The 16,165-nt window shown below is 48.0% G+C and overlaps 1 protein-coding gene, 1 long non-coding RNA gene and 2 other non-coding genes across 4 annotated transcripts in view; 2 read left to right on the forward strand and 2 right to left on the reverse strand.

Annotated features, from left to right (window-relative positions):
* Window positions 1–12,219, reverse strand: part of LOC135819486 (death-associated protein kinase 1-like) — a 34,843-nt gene extending 22,624 nt beyond the window's left edge. Inside the window, exons 1-12 of the mRNA XM_065332705.1 lie at window positions 11,680–12,219; window positions 9,090–9,188; window positions 8,720–8,818; window positions 8,220–8,318; window positions 7,338–7,436; window positions 5,971–6,069; window positions 5,375–5,473; window positions 4,559–4,657; window positions 3,972–4,070; window positions 3,529–3,627; window positions 2,991–3,068; window positions 2,080–2,295 (exon numbers count right to left, since the gene is read on the reverse strand). Coding sequence (XP_065188777.1) covers window positions 2,080–2,295; window positions 2,991–3,068; window positions 3,529–3,627; window positions 3,972–4,070; window positions 4,559–4,657; window positions 5,375–5,473; window positions 5,971–6,069; window positions 7,338–7,436; window positions 8,220–8,318; window positions 8,720–8,818; window positions 9,090–9,188; window positions 11,680–11,718 — 1,224 coding nt within the window. The 5' untranslated portion in view covers window positions 11,719–12,219. The remainder of the gene's footprint in view (window positions 1–2,079; window positions 2,296–2,990; window positions 3,069–3,528; window positions 3,628–3,971; window positions 4,071–4,558; window positions 4,658–5,374; window positions 5,474–5,970; window positions 6,070–7,337; window positions 7,437–8,219; window positions 8,319–8,719; window positions 8,819–9,089; window positions 9,189–11,679) is intronic.
* Trnal-cag (transfer RNA leucine (anticodon CAG)) lies at window positions 291–374 on the forward strand. The gene has a single exon. It is a non-coding gene; the product is annotated as a tRNA-Leu (tRNA).
* Trnal-cag (transfer RNA leucine (anticodon CAG)) lies at window positions 1,583–1,666 on the reverse strand. The gene has a single exon. It is a non-coding gene; the product is annotated as a tRNA-Leu (tRNA).
* Window positions 12,220–14,404: 2,185 nt separating the features above from the next.
* LOC135819487 (uncharacterized) overlaps window positions 14,405–16,165 on the forward strand; it is a 4,842-nt gene continuing 3,081 nt past the window's right edge. Inside the window, exon 1 of the long non-coding RNA XR_010553924.1 lies at window positions 14,405–14,900. This is a non-coding gene — a long non-coding RNA (uncharacterized LOC135819487). The remainder of the gene's footprint in view (window positions 14,901–16,165) is intronic.

Raw genomic sequence — 16,165 nt, forward strand, 5'->3', positions numbered from 1 at the left:
AGCGTGCACGCAGTCCAAATATCTACCATGATCGTGCTGATGATTCACATATGCTGAATGGGTTGTTAGGAGGGAGTGCTAGGTTTCAACTCCAGTGGTCACTAAAACGAGCTGGGAACGTACAACGCCATCGGTGGACCCCATCGAAAGGGGACCTAGAGTCGTACGCTCTTGGAAGCTAATGCACTTTGGAAAATAGTCTGAGCGGAATCGACCAATCCAAAAATGCAAGGCAGGTCAGGCCAGAATCACGAGGGAAATCACTCCAACCGGGACAAACTCATGTGTGAGTCAGGATGGCCGAGTGGTCTAAGGCGCTGCGTTCAGGTCGCAGTCTACTTCTGTAGGCGTGGGTTCGAATCCCACTTCTGACATCAATTATTTTTTTGGTTTTTCTGAGTTCACCACGGAGTGCACAGTCTCCACATCTATTGGACGTTGCTGTACCAATAGCATTTCATGTTGACTTCTTTTTTTAATGGTCTTCAGTTTATGGAAAAGATCTTTTAATTTCAGTATGAGTACATGAGCCAGGGAGTAGTAGAATTGCTTCTGACATGTTTGCATGGGCTTCCAGGCCTGTCGGAACCGGTGCGGTTGTTCAGGTTATTACCGGATCAACTTTTTGGCCACTGACACATGTTTCCTACTATGGAGAGTGTGTGTACCCGCCATATCATACACAAACTGTATGAACGGCACTGAAACTACCGGACCAATCAAAAACTGCCTCCGACGGTCCTGGTTTCTGACATGAAACTCTCTGTCATGGCAAAATCCCTGGAGTTCATCACTGTTGGCGCAGGTTCAGGTGAGGACATTTTTTGAAAACCACTATAATTACAGTGCAGTGCATGATGCCCTGGCAGTGGTGGGCTTTTTAGGCTGTGTTTACATGAGAAATTTCAACCCGGGGCGAGTTCAGCCCGGGTTGAAAGTCTGTACGATAGACAAAAGAGGTGAGCGTTTACATGAAGACAGTTGACCCGGGTCAAATACTGATATGCCGCCAAAAGTCCACTTCTACAGTCCTGTGTGGTCACGTGAATCCTTTCGCGCGAAATTTGCATCTGCAGGGCTGTTCAAACCTGGCGCGAGATACGCACAGAAGTACGTTAGTACGATTTTCTTGACCCGGGTTGATTTCAACCCTCCCCTTGGGGGGGGGGGGGGGGGGAGGGTTGAAATCAACCAGGGGCAAAATTTCAACCCGGGTCAAGCGCAATGCGTCATGTAAATGCACCATTCATTTTGTGCACATGGCGGGTTGAAATCTGACCCGGGTCGAACTCAACCCGGGTTGAAACGCCTCATGTAAACATAGCCTGAGGTGGAATGCTCAACATGATACTCGAAGTACACATTACTGGGGACAACCTGCGATCCAATCCTTACAAACGGGGTGGTAGTGTGTGCAATGTGTGCACTGTTGCACAGATATTGGAGAATAGGGGTATGGCACGCGTTGCACCATTAAAAAAGGAAGAAGTCAACATGAAATTCTATTGGGACAGCAATGTCCAATAGATGTGAAAACTGTGCACTCTCCATGATGAACTCAGAATAACCAAAAAATATTTGATGTCAGAAGTGGGATTCGAACCCACGCCTACAGAAGTAGACTGCGACCTGAACGCAGCGCCTTAGACCACTCGGCCATCCTGACTCACACACACTTGCTACACAACACTGAAGTGAGTAAATGCTGATTTTTTTAATATCAACTGTCACATTGCCGCACACATACTCACTTCAAGTGCCATTTCTCACGCTAGCCGACGAAGCATATCCTAGAGTTGTGTAAAGTCACCAAGGTATTACATGTACCTACATGTACTTGTATCTACACACATTTCCCCAGGCTATTGTTGGCTGCATCCAGCAAAAATGAACCTTTCAGCTTTCATAAAACTAAGATGGTGAAAATGTCAAAAACGATATCCTTCAATTCCAATCTCGAGTTCATTCGCTGCTTGCTCACTTGCAACCAAAAATTCAAGGATGCCTTTTTGATATTTTCCAAAAAATGGAAGCTCTTGAGTTTTTTTCGGTGAACGCAGCCATGTATGGATCTCTTACTGGTTTAATGTTGATGCCTTGTGTTCGAAATGGCGTGTGTTCACTGAACTCATCCGGCGGTTTCTTTCGGAACAGGCTCTTGAGAAGGCTGGTGTGCAGGGAGTCGATGAGCACCGACTTTCCCGTGCGTGACATGCCGCAGACATTGAGCTTCACACGGTCTATGGGCACGGCGCTCATGGCTAACTCGTCCACGTAGTGATCTCGCAAGTTACCCTGTGGAGGCCATTGAGAGAGTACAGGACAAATAAAGACAAGGAGCAACGCCGGGATGAATGGAATGAACGAGAAGAAGAGGGGAGGAGGAAAGGAGGAGGGGGAGGAAGAGCATGAGAAGAAACTGGAAGTTGGACTGAGGAGCAGGAGGAGGAGGAGGAGGAGTGATGTTGGTGTTATATAAAAGTAGGAGGAATGAAGAAGCAAGGGAAGAGACAGAGGAGACAGTGAGATAGGAAGTTCGAAAACAAATGAACTTAATGAGCAGGGGAAATATGAGCTACTGGATGCCACAACGGGGGGGGGGGGGGGGGGTGGGGGGGGGCATAGTTCCTCTAGAACAATATTAAAATATACGTAAGATTGGAAAATGTCTGATTGGGTGGGTCAACTTAAAACTGTGGTGGATTCAATGGCCTGTACCATACCGCCGTGTACTGTAAGTCTACTAATTATCGGCTCATTCAAATTTCGGCCTCCCAGGGCTAAAACCCATTTCGGCTGCAACAAATTGTCGGCCTGTGCTGCTGCTGCCTGAATACACTGTCACACTGAACCTTGCAAAACAAAATTTCGGCTGCAACACATTTTCGGCCAAATATGATTAGGCCAAAAATAGCCGACAATAAAATATGCACCGAATATTTGTTGACTTCCCGTACATGTGCTTGCTTATCATGCCAATTCCAGCTTACCTGCCGAAGATTGTAAAGCAGGTTAGCTATCTCGGTGTGGTGTGCCATGGATGCCACCTTGTCAGCTGTGTGACCGGACTGTGGAGAATAAAAGAAAACAAAACACCTTCAAGAGGATTGGTCACATCATTGTCACCTCTTTCGGTAGGCTGCTTTAGCCGGTGTTGATGTGCTGTGCATCGTTCACTACTTTTCGTAGTTGGAATGCTCTGGCGCTAGAGCGGCGAGCTATCTTAATGTCCGTGGTGCCTTCTTTGCGCCATGGCTGGTACTTCGGCTCGTAGTCATACTGATGAGGCCTAGGTGACTGAAACAGTTTGCTGTCTACAGCATTGGGTCGGTATCACCCATCCTGGTATGCATATTAATGCATGTATGTGTGTGTAGCCCAATAGGCCAATTGCTAATCAATGCGGACTTCTCCAAAAAATGCTCAAGGCTACAAACGCTGGGCGATTGCTGAGAAAAATGCACGACCATGCCACGCACAATTTACACTGGACCTGAGCATGTCCCCGGGCCTTGGCTTGTTCCTCACCTCGTTGATCAATTCCAGGTCTGCTCCGGCTATGACCAGGCATCTCACCACTTCATAGTGACCGTTCTTAGCAGCCAGCTGTAGTGGCGTCACACCGTGCTGCAATACAGAAACAGGTGGAAAGCGCCACACTGCGTTGATGAAGTGTGTATGGGCGCTAAGAGAAACATGACTGTGTGGTTCACAGATTGAGAAAGTGTGGGCTCATTGCATTCCTCTCGTCAAGACCTTTCCAGGATGCCCAAGATCGTGAAATTGTCCAATGCAAACCAAAGTTACATCCAATTCTAGGTACAGGTTTGGTGAGTGCGTGGGCTTGTATGCATCATAATCAGACAGTAAAGGGTGAATTAGGAGTGGGTACGGACCTTTGTAGCTTGGAAGAGAGAGAGAGAGAGAGACAGAGAGAGAGAGAGAATTATCATGATTGTAAATTGACTTACCTTGTTGGGCACGTTGAGATCACAGCCATTGGCAAACAGCGTCTGCACGATGGACAGGCTGCCATCACGACAGGCATCATGGAGGCAAGTCTCACCATGCTGGAAACAAATGCACACGTGAAGAGAGCATTACACATAGAGTAACATGAGTGTGTGTGAGCAGTGCAGCAGAACACATTGCATGCACTTCAAAGATAACCACTGGACATGCACGTAGTGGATGCATTCTTCAGAGACCTAGCCGATATGATCTTGTGAGGTTTCCTCGACACGGCTCAATTATTCATAGTAATTGTATAACACAGCGGGAGGATGTTGAGCACTACTCATGCAGTGCTCAACATCCTCTGGACTTACACTGCTCATATAGTGCTCAATACCCAGGGGCAGGGCTTTGTAGCACAAAAATCAGAACGGTTTGTTGTAACTTGTACAGTGCTGGCAACTGAAATCCGACCCCCTTGGCGGCGCGGCGCGCCGCCAAGGGGGTCGGATTTCAGTTGCCAGCACTGTAGTTTCATGCCTGGCGACCCCTCTCCCTTTCCTCTCATCTCTCTGTGTCTCCCTCATCTCCCTCTCTCTCTCACCTTGTCTCTGAGATCCAAGTTGCAACCAGCCTGCACCATGTACTGCACGATGTCCAGGTGGTTCCGTCGAGCAGCTAGGTGTACTGCCGGACAGCCGTACTGCAAAAACACACACACCAACAGATAATCATGTCAGTGTGCACTTGCATACTGTAGGCCTACAAATTTTCGGCCTCCCAGGGCTAAAACCGATTTCGGCCGCATTACATATTTGGCCTGTACTGCTGCTGCCTGTATACACTGTCACACTGAACTTTGCAGACCAAAATTTCGCCCGCAACAAATTCTTCGGCCAAACATGAACAGGCCGAATATTTGTTGACGTACAGTACCTGCTCACCCACAGCCCCGGGAAATCATAGCCGCTGAGTGGTGGCCGTAACAAATAACATGCGTTCAGGGCAGTCGGCGCAAATCTTGAATATACAAGATTAGGCATTTGTGCAACGTCCAATACGAAGGAGAAAAGGAAGCTTGCATGCACATCTTGTAGGCAATATGGTGTGTATGTAGGATGAGAGGAAGTTCGCACTCGGCAGTGAAATGAGTGTTTTAAACCCATTTGGGCAGCTGCTGCCAGAAGAGACTTTTCTTTACACAAAACCTACAGAGCTGGTACGAATTACAGAGCCCAGGAAACGCATCAGTATTTGACTCGTGCTAATGATGCGGACACGCCAATGCTATTGTGTGCTGCTAATATATGCAGTGCTAACAAGGCAAGCCCTGCGAGAAAGAGTCCCAGGTCAGCTTGTTCTAGCATCATGAGGCCGCACAGGTAGGAATGTGTGCGTAAGCCTCTAGTCCTGCGCCTACCTTGTCCTGCGAATCAATATCCGCATCATTCTCCACCAGCAGGCGCACAATCTCCACATAGCCGCGCACTGCGGACACATGAAGCGGCGTCTCCATCTCCTGCAAAATACACACACACACACACACACACCGCGTAAAGCAAAAAATGAAGGGTGGGATGGTCAAGACAATGGTCATATCCAATAGATTTGCTTTCTTTTTCTAAGTCACAGTGGCGAGGCTTCCTGAAGCTCTGTATAAGATCAAATATTTGACAGCAGCAATATCCCGGAAACATAAACATTTTTACTGTATGGTAGAAGTGAGTTGAACAAAGTGTAGTGTATTAAAGCAGCAGCACTGATAGTCTGCTCTAACTAAATGCCGGTTCTTCCTGCAAAAAACAACAACATGAAAGATTCATTCGTTACAGTCAATACGCATCAAGTTGGCTGATCACTAGAAAGCTCTCCCAGGATCGGACACTTCAGGCAACTAACAGTCTGCTGCAGCTTCAGCATCGGGCTTTCATAGTCTGGACATGCATCGAAGGCAGGTTTACCAACATTACTAGGTTGGTAGAAGCCAAGTTCAGGTTTAGGTGTCGCCGGTCTTACTCTGTTGCGAATGTTGATGTTGGCCGCTGCACGACATAAGCAGCGCACAATCTCGGTGAAGCCGTGCCAGCATGCGCAATGTAGAGTTGTCTCGCCATCCTGAACGGGCATACACAACAAAGAAGAAAGAAGAGGGAGGGGAGAGAAAGCGAGGGGAAGTAAGAAAGGCAAAGCCAGAAGAAAATACTCTTGCTTCTTGTGTCTCACGTTCTGCAATGTCACGCGAACCGTGCCATTCTTTCAATTTGTCACTGCAACCGGCTGTCCCAGGACAGCACAACACAGTCCAAGGCTGGGCTGAGCTGTTATTCGTAAGGCTGAGCTTCGCTCAATGCCGCTGGTAGCCCTTTCCCAAAGATGCTCGCCACTTTTTTCGGAACTTTTCGTTGTTTAGGAAGAAATCGCAACCTTCGCAACTTTCGCAACTTTCTTCATTTTCGCGAACTATTTCGCAACTTTTCCGAAACCTTAGCGCAGTTGGCGCCATGGCATGGGGTCAAAAGGTCAAGTCACCGACTCACCGACTACATGTCGGACAAGTGCATACTCGTCCTCGCTCATTTCTCGCCTGCCTTCAGACTGATTTCAGAGAAACAGTAGATCAACGGTAGTTGTGATAATGTGCACTGAAGTAATAGTTCACTTTTCCTTGCACTGGAATGATGTACATGTACATGTAGGATACATGCAACAGGCTACTGGCACTGTGTAAAGTGGTGGTTCACAGCAGGAAGAGGTGTAGATCTACGAGTTTGCTGTCGATGCACTTCTGCTATTCTGCTAACTTTTTTTGTAGGTTTTTGCACAAGAACTCTCCAATTCTAGGCTGCGATATTAGCAACTTTTGAGCTTTTTCTGAAGAAATGGATGCGATTTCAGCAACTAGCACTTGTTTTGGCACGGTTGCGAAAAGCATAAGTTGCGAAACATTATGGCATCTTTGGGAAAGGGCTAGCCGCTGGTGCCTTTTGGGTTTATTTTACGAGAAACCACAAGCCTCAAGAACACAGCACTGCATGATAGAGGCGGCTGCAGTCGCAGCTGTGGTGGTGAAATTGGAGTATCTCCGCTGACCTGAGGTCTCGGCATCGGCGACACTTCCGTACACAGGAGAGTAGGGAAGAGTAGACAAAGGGGATCGGGGAGGGGCAGAGTAGACAAAGGGGATCGGGGAGGGGCAGAGTACATGGCAGGTGTGTAACCAGCATGGGGCACGGTCCCCCCCCCCCCTAAAATGTTTGACCTAGTTCCAACATGCACATAATGACCATGAATGACATGCACCAGCCATCCTACACATATGCGAACGTGCACCCCCCCCCCCCCCGAAGGGGAACCAGCTACGCCCCTGCATGGTATAGCTGTACCTTGTCCTGCAGGTCCACTAGACCACCGACGGACACCAGGTGAGCCAGCACCTCTGGATGACCATAGCGAGCCGTGACGTGTAGGGACGTCTCCCCAGCCTGTACAACAACAGTGTGGATATATGGACATGTACACACACACACACACACACACACACACACACACACACACACACACACACACACACACACACACACACACACACACACACACACACACACACACACACACACACACACACACGCATGCACACACACACACACACACACACACACACACACATTGGTCCGCCAGACCCGTGATAGTCTTTCAAATTGTGTGTGTGTGTGTGTGTGTGTGTGTGTGTGTGTGTGTGTGTGTGTGTGTGTGTGTGTGTGTGTGTGTGTGTGTGTGTGTGTGTGTGTGTGAGATATGGAGGGTATACATGGCCATACTCTGCAAAATTCACATACGCCAGGTGGCCTGAGAGCTGGTCCGGTGGCCATAGCCAGACCAACTGTAGATCTACCAGTTCCGTCGGGTCTGTCTGAGGGGATGATCAGGCCGGAGCCTCAACTAGATCAATTCCCAAGTGCTGAAAGGTCTATCTGTGACCATTTGTCAATGTTCTTTCTATGCAGGGGTGTCGGACACGGTGCGGTCACTACGGTATTGACCGCACCCCTTTTGCCCCAGGTACCCCGTGAATCAATAAAATACATGATCTGGGATCTAAATTTCCAAAATTTCGGCTCAGCGGTGAGCCACCACTCCCGCACGAGGAAATTGTACTTCAGATGGCTGACCGTACGTACGTACGTACGTACGCCCCTGCTGTGCAAATATTGAGGCAATAGTGAATGCAGTAGGTATGGCTGGTTCTCTGTCTACTCAAAGCTTACTGTGTCCTGTGCGTTCACAGCTGCTCCACGTGTGCACAGGTACTGCACTACATCCTGTTGTCCGTAGCGTGCTGCCCAGTACAGTGGAGCATCGCCCAGCTACGTACAGTTGGATCATGCACACAAACGCACGCACGCACACACACACACACACACACACACGCGCGCGCACGCACATATACCGCACGCACACAACACACACAACACATAGGCATGTCAACAAAGAGGAGAGCTACCGTGCTGGTGTTGGCTGGTGACCAGGTTCAGGATATGCCCGATTACTAGTACCCTCTGAGCCTGACTTTTAGGTGCTCATTTCAAGTTTGCAACAATCCCAGTCTATTCCAACCAATGCGATGCATGCACCATTAGTCTTGGGTATTCCACACACTGCAGTCAACACAGGACACTACGAGCAAGCCTGTCCTCCTCTAGGACCCTCCATTCACCTATCACTGAGGCCTAGGTTCGTCCCTGATCGGTTCATCTCGTCACCTTACCTTATCCTTGCAGTCGATAATAGCACCAGCCCGGTACAGGCAGTCAACGATCTTCAAATGACCATAGCCAGCTGCTACGTGCAGTAGAGTTTCGCCATGCTGCAGTGCAGGGGCAAACATGCACGGCGAACATTCGACATTGAATCAGGAAAATACCAGCAGCCAAGAAACTGGAATGAAGTACAACTGGCGGCTAAGAAATTAGTAAGAATCCAACATCCGAACCCCCTTATCTTTGGCCTTTCTGACCTTACACTTGAGCAGGGAGAGTTGCATGACCAGAGCGGCTTACTAACGTGTCGTGGTTGTAAAGCTCAATACTCGCCTTTTTCCCTGACCTGAGTACGTGAAATTAGAGTGAGGGACTTACCTTGTTTGGTATATTGACGAGATGTGGAGCGGTGGCTAGCGACCTCTTCACCGCATAGAAATCGCCATCGTCAACCGCTGCGAACAAGCCAACGAGAACCTACGCAGGCAACGTATACGCGCACGCACACGCGCGCACACACACACACACACACACACACACACACACACACACACACACACACACAATTATGGAAATTACAGGACACCATCAGTATCGGCATGTGAGTGTGGCAAGAAGCCGCTCCAAGCAGGAAATCGTCCAAAAATGTCAATCGATTTGTTTCACCTGAGTAGATAATTATAGTAACCGGGTGGCTAGAACCGAGTTCTCCTGAGATGCGTTCTTTGAATCCGCCTGTCGAGAGTGAGAGCAGGTTGGGGTGGAGTATAGCGAGCAGTTGAACTTTACCATTCTGTACATCCACATCCCTTGGAAAAGCTCTGGTAGTGATGGAAAAGCGACTATTTACGAAGAGAGCCTAGCGGATTACCATTGGCGTTGCGTTCTGGCAACCTCAACTAACTAACTAATTAGTGGTAGCGATTGACCGAGAAACTTGCGTTATGCAATGGTGCCCTTGTCTGTTTTTGGTGCTGATCCACCTGGAGGTCAAAAGGTCAGTTCGCAGTTCAGCTATCCAACAACAAGGATCACGTCGACAGCTGTTCGCGCTGGTCACTCGAGTGTTCGCCGCACGGCTCTTTGTGTCCTATGGGGGAAATGCAGACTCGCGAGGCTGCGTGGCGCTGCCAGGAATGAGTCCGAATGACCACCTGTCCTTGCCCAAAGCATGTAGATCTATGTAACGCGTAGATCTATGCCCTTGTAGATCTACTTGTAATCTGCCTCCGAGAGGGTTCAACCCGGGAATGCCCCAAACCAGGATAAGAGCTAGCCACATACGAGTACCTGTACTGTGCTGGCAGTAGACTACAGTGGTTCGAATACACGCGCTTATCACTCCCTTAGTATTGACTCGCAAAGATTTTGCCATACCTAAGCAGTCAAATATTCCTGCATATTTCACTCCTTAGGCCGTTAGGGCTATATTGACTGCTTATATTTGACTGCTTAGGGGTTACGCAGTTGAACGGTGTCTAGTGCAACATTGTCACTGCATGAGTAGGTGGTGGTGCAATGGTTGTGCAATCATAAAACCGGGATTCATGAGGTTATCGTTCTGGAATTTGAAATACGGACTGTTTGTCGTGATAAATCTAATATTGACTTCGTACTTGGTCAGTATAGGAAATAAAAGACCTCGTAAAAGACCTCGGCTTCGCCTCGGTCTTTTACTCGGCTTTTATTTCCTATTGACCTCGTACTCAGTCAATATTAGATACATATCTATGGGTTACTATGAGTTACTGAGTAGCTGTAGCAGTGTGGGGTCCAGTGGACTACCAGGCTGACCTAGTACCTGTCTCTTCCATAATAATAATTATTATTATTATGAGAGAAAGAGGCTGTACTACGATGACTATTGTGAGCTACATGATCAGAGAGGTGAATGTCTTGAGTTACATGTACCGGGAATTGTTCTGACGTAGTATTACTATTGGCAAGCGGGCTGTGACTACCGGGGATTTGTCTAATGTCGTGTACAACTCCCTGGCGACTACCACGTTCACTCGTCATGTCATTGGACATCTGCATAGGTACTGTAAGTCATAGGAGGACATCATGGTGCTGCGTTGGTATGGCACCAGCCATTCCTCCTCCTTGGCAGCAGAAGGAACGTCCGAACATTCAGTTATAATACTTCAAAGTATATGTACATGTACTTGTTGTTTGTTTGTATTCTTTATTTAGAGTGGGAAGTCCAAAACAGGCCCTAGCCTAATAACAATGGTCCCACTAGTGAGGGAATGCTGTATATCTGTGCATAAGGATCAGTGTGTCCCTGAGCTTCATTGACCCGACCTGGCATGGTCGAAATGGCAATTTGCTAGCTAGCCATGGTTTGTTTAGCACAATAATTATTGTCATGTAGTTAGATCTACAAAGTGCAATGCGATTGTGCACGGCCGTCATACTCAGTTGTTTATCATACTCATGAGTCATGACGATGATGTTGTGCAAAGTGTTACTGTACAGTGAAGAACCACTTCTGTTCGTCTTCGTCACAATACACCGGCGACCTCAGTGTGTATGTATGTGTGTGTGTGTGTGTGTGTGTGTGTGTGTGTGTGTGTGTGTGTGTGTGTGTGTGTGTGTGTGTGTGTGTGTGTGTGTGTGTGTGTGTGTGTGTGTATGTATATGTGTGTGTGTGTGTGTGTGTGTGTGTGTGTGGTGTGTGTGTGTGTGTGTGTGTGTGTGTGTGTGTGTGTGTGTGTGTGTATGTGTGTGTGTGGACACAAGGTAGATCTACTCTTTCTCGGATGGGAACCCTTGCACTGTAGTCGGGATAAGTTAGCAATGCATGCACACACACAATCATGTCCATGTATGCACACCGGTATACTGGTAGTAATCATGGGAATGAATACACAATAGGAATGAATCGGTTCACATTGCCAACCCGCTGTTCTACGCCATGCACTGAATGTAATACAAATGCCTAGTGGCACACCGTATCACCGCCTACCTCTTGCTGGTTCGCGTTGTCCACGGCGCCTGAACTCATCTCGGTCGTCTTCTCTCCGTGGTTGATGTCTCGTCTGGACACGTGCGCATACGGCAGCTGCTGGGGCGAATGTACTAGCGTGTATGGCTGCCCATAATGTCTGGAATAATGGGCAGTTCGAGGGAGACGTCACCCACAATGGCTTGCAGTGAGAGACGCGTTCAAAGGGACGCCAGTTAGCCGAACAAGAACATGGGGCCCACTCATTGACTAAGGCATTGCGTAGTTGGCATTCGTTCCCAGCGAGCACACACCGTCCAGTCCTGCGAATGGTCTGCAACTACTTCTACAGGGCATGATAATTATGATGAAATGTATCAAGGTGGGCAGGCGCATGTGGCAAGCGACGAAACATACTACATGTAACAGACGTATTTCAAATCAACGTCCACTGACCATGGCTCATGCATGTATACATGTACATGTATGTCGGCCGAGCTAGCTGCGTGACCGTGAGCGCGCGGCCTGAAACGTCAGACACGACCACCTGCTCCGCGTAGACACCGGCTCCAGGATGTCAGGAATCATAATAATTATTATACACCGAGTGGCGTTATGTGTGTATCAATGCCATGGTCCACATGGTCCAGGGCCGATGGATCTACAATAATTGTTTGCTAGGATTAGTAGGAATAATGCCACACACAAGAAAAAAACACGAAGTCGTTGTCTGACACCGATGCTGGCTACTAGTGGCTAGCATGTCAGACAGCACATGGCCCTGGTCGCGTCGATACATTCAGTCAGTCTCGTGAATGTTTCTTGCACATGTACATGTACAGCTGAAACACTGATACACGTAAGTCCGAAGCATACGGACTGAGAGTATTGCATGTACAGTCAACTTCGCTAATAACGACATCGGATATAACGACAATTCGCGAATAACGACAGAATTTCCATGCCCAGAGCAAAGTCCCATTCCACTGTAATACATAATTATAATGAGACTTCGGGTATAAGGACACTTCGTGAATAAGGACACTTTTCTGATGCCCCGCCGAGTGTCGTTATAAGCGAAGTTGACTGTACATGACTGTATTGGCGTTGTCTTTTTCCGCGCCGCGAAGGCCGCAGAGAGTCAACATTGCAATATGATGGCACGCGAGACTGTACTGGTAAAATGTATCACCGACTGTCATTGGACCTGGATAAACTCGTTCCATTCTGTACACAATGGGTGCATTCCAAGACAGTGGTATCAACATCATAACTATTGTACATAGCAGTTGTCTGATGATTGATTGCCTAACGGCATGAAACTCAGAGTTACAACCAACCTGAACGTCCTCCGCTGAGTCTGCTATCAGTATGTACCAAGCTCTGTCTGTGACATTGAGCACTCTCTGCAGCTCGGGGATCAACGGATTCATAACTCATGATTGTATGTACATGTACAGTCATGTAGTTCTCTATGGTGCGTTGGCACTGCTTGAAGAACGCTTCACAACCTTCTACGGACCGTTGCCGCCTGGTAAGCAAGCGGTGATGCCTTGGGTTAACCGTTTTCTGAAGAGATGTTCACTGTCGTCCGTGCTGTGCACCTGGGGGTGACTTCCTTTAAACAGGATTCTAGACAGATTACTAGTACACAGCTTTCCTCTCCGATCAGTGAACTTCTCCTCCCAAGTACGTACAGGAAAGTCATGCCAAGCAACCACCACAGACAGTCGCTGACAACGAAATGAATCTACAGCAAAACCACGGACAAGATTTTTGAAATGAAGGGAAACTGTGATGTTAGAGGGTAGTATGGAGAGGAAACTTTCAAGCCTCAGGAAAGAGACTCGGACCTACATTGTACCTGTACTGTGGATACCAGTGCAGTATCAGTAGGTCGAATGTTACAGGCTAGCACCTGGCTTGTGCGACAAGAAATTCATAATGATGTTTACACCTACAAAGGCTGCCTTTGTGGTAATGCTCCCTCCTTGTGGTGGTGAGCACTCTAGGCAATCTGGGAACTCTCGCTATTGTGATGTTACACCTACATGCACAAGGCTACTACAGTACACTGTCCATGTAGCGTTTGCACAGCCACGTAGTCACTGCAGGCATACAACGTGCTGAGGAACTCAGCTGGATTTTTCACACAGGAATCAACATAATATTATGCCTGTGCTCGCTGTACTGTGTTGTAGGACATCGCACACATCAATGTAGCATGCAAGACTAAGTGACAGTACGTCGTGTCCATCATGCTACCATTACCATTACCGCCGGGAATAGCCCGGACCATCTCGTCGACATCCTCGCTATGGCTCGCAGAAGTAGTGATGTAATAATAATAATTATTAGCAGTAAATGACTTATTACATTGTAATAAGTTTAGGGCTGAGACTTCTTCGCTCAGGCTTTTTTTTTCTCAGATTATGAATCGTGCCTCGGAAGTCCTGGATTCTTCGGACAGGGCCCCACACCCCTTGCATTCGCGTTTCGAGACTCTTGAGTCTTGTCTCCTGAGTCTTGTGCATTCACACTGCATGCACCTGTGCACTGTACTGGGATGATAATGCTCGCACTCTGCGTCCACGTCCATGTCGCGGGTTTACCATGGTTTACAGTAGTAACTACGGGGATTCGTAAAATACCGGTATTTTATGACTCGCTTTCCCAGCATAGCGAGCGGTTGCCTTGCACGTCATGTGCAAGAAGTAGTTACAAACAAGTAGTTGAAGTAGTTGTCTGCAGTTATTGCAGAGCAGGAGCTCTGTGGGAAAACTTGTCGATATCTTCGTTCAACTAACTTAGTAGTAAGACGGTTACTTCAAGATTACCCTATAATGTAGAATGGCTGCTTGGTTTGCGTTACACGCCCCTAACTATAACAGTAAACAGCAGTACGAAATTCCGCTGCTGCGAACGGGCAGCTCAGGCGGCGGAGGACAAGAAGCTAAAGGTGTCTAGTCCGTAAGTTGTTTCTTTGTTAGCATGGCGAGGACGTTTGTGGAAAAGGAAGCTGTCAGAATGATTGAATATACAATTGTCCAGCTGATGGAGTTTGTTGGCGTGTCGCCTGGCTTTCATTGGGAGAAAGAGCAGTCCCCGGGTCGGCACTTCAAATAAGGACGCTAGCTAGCTCTCGGTTGAGCTAAAAATTCTACGGCAGTTCTGAGACGGACGGAGCATAAGCGCTGCTGCTCTGCTCGCAGCCACTAGTTTAGATGCTACTGCGGCTGAAGGTAAGGGAAGTTCCGAACGCACATAATCATTGCACATGATCACAGAGGGTCTGTTGTTTGCTCGGGGAAGACTAGCAAAAAACCCGGAGCAAGTACCGGTATATACCTGCCAACCTTTGAAAACCTGAGATGGGGACATTGACATACGTACCGTAAAGTCGCGGATAAAAGCCGGGTTTGCATACAAGCACATCGCGGATAGAAGCCTGAAAATCAAACGGGTCAAATGCATAATATAAGCCTGTCGCGCGTAGAAGCCTGGCTTCTATGTGCATACAAGCCTGGCAAAAATATCAGTGGTGCATATAAGCATGGTTTGCATACAAGCCTGGCTTGCATTAAAGCCTGATGCAGAAAGCGGCTTATATGCTTATAAGCCCTACGGCTTTTATCCGCGACTTCACGGTAGGTATGAGCATTGTACTACATGTGTACAAATGTACTGAGCTGGGCCCATGGGAGGCATGCGATGAATGCACTATTGGGTGCCTATTACCACCCTCGGGACGGTCCCGGCCAAATCGGGATGGTTGGCAGGCATGCGAGTGAACCTCGGTGCTTTGATAAGCTTTCCCGATTCATGCACAGCCGACTCCTGATACAGAGAGAACACCATTGTGCAGGATAATTAGTTCAGTACAGACACAGTTATTTTCAACAGGCATGCACTCACGCCATACAAGCAACACATCATGATAGGCATGTGTGGTCCATGACACTGAGTACGACTACGAGTGCACTCGGTTTGCATGCGGCCCTACAGGTTACAAGATATGGTCCGTTGTAAACGAAAACTGTTCCCTGCAGGGGTCGATTTTGTATGGGTTCAAACAGGGCATGGACAATGGTTTGCTGGTATAAACAAGAGTGCATGAAAACCAGAGTGTGCAGCTTGGGGCTTTTTCTACTATGGGAGTCTGTCACGGCGGAATTCTGGGATTACATCGTATTTGGCGCAGATCTGAGGCGGGAAGTGGCGTAGTGTGTACAACTGAGCTGCAGTTGTGCAGAAAGAGACGTGCTTGAATCCTGCTTGTACGCACTACACCGCTAAAATGGTGTAATCACGGAATTTCGCCGTGACAGCAACCCATCCGAGCTGCACACTCTGGTTTTCATCATGTACTCTTGGTACAAAGTATAATCTTTCCACATCAGTGCCTTGTAGTCTCATAGTGCTGGGCTTACTTTGTACAGCCGACTCCACTTATAACAAACTCCTCAGATTCGGACGTCCCTAATCCGGGCATGTCCGTCCACCAGGC

The sequence above is a fragment of the Sycon ciliatum genome, chromosome 6 (genome assembly GCF_964019385.1).
Source record: "Sycon ciliatum chromosome 6, ocSycCili1.1, whole genome shotgun sequence".
In the NCBI taxonomy this organism is placed as follows: Eukaryota; Metazoa; Porifera; class Calcarea; order Leucosolenida; family Sycettidae; genus Sycon; species Sycon ciliatum.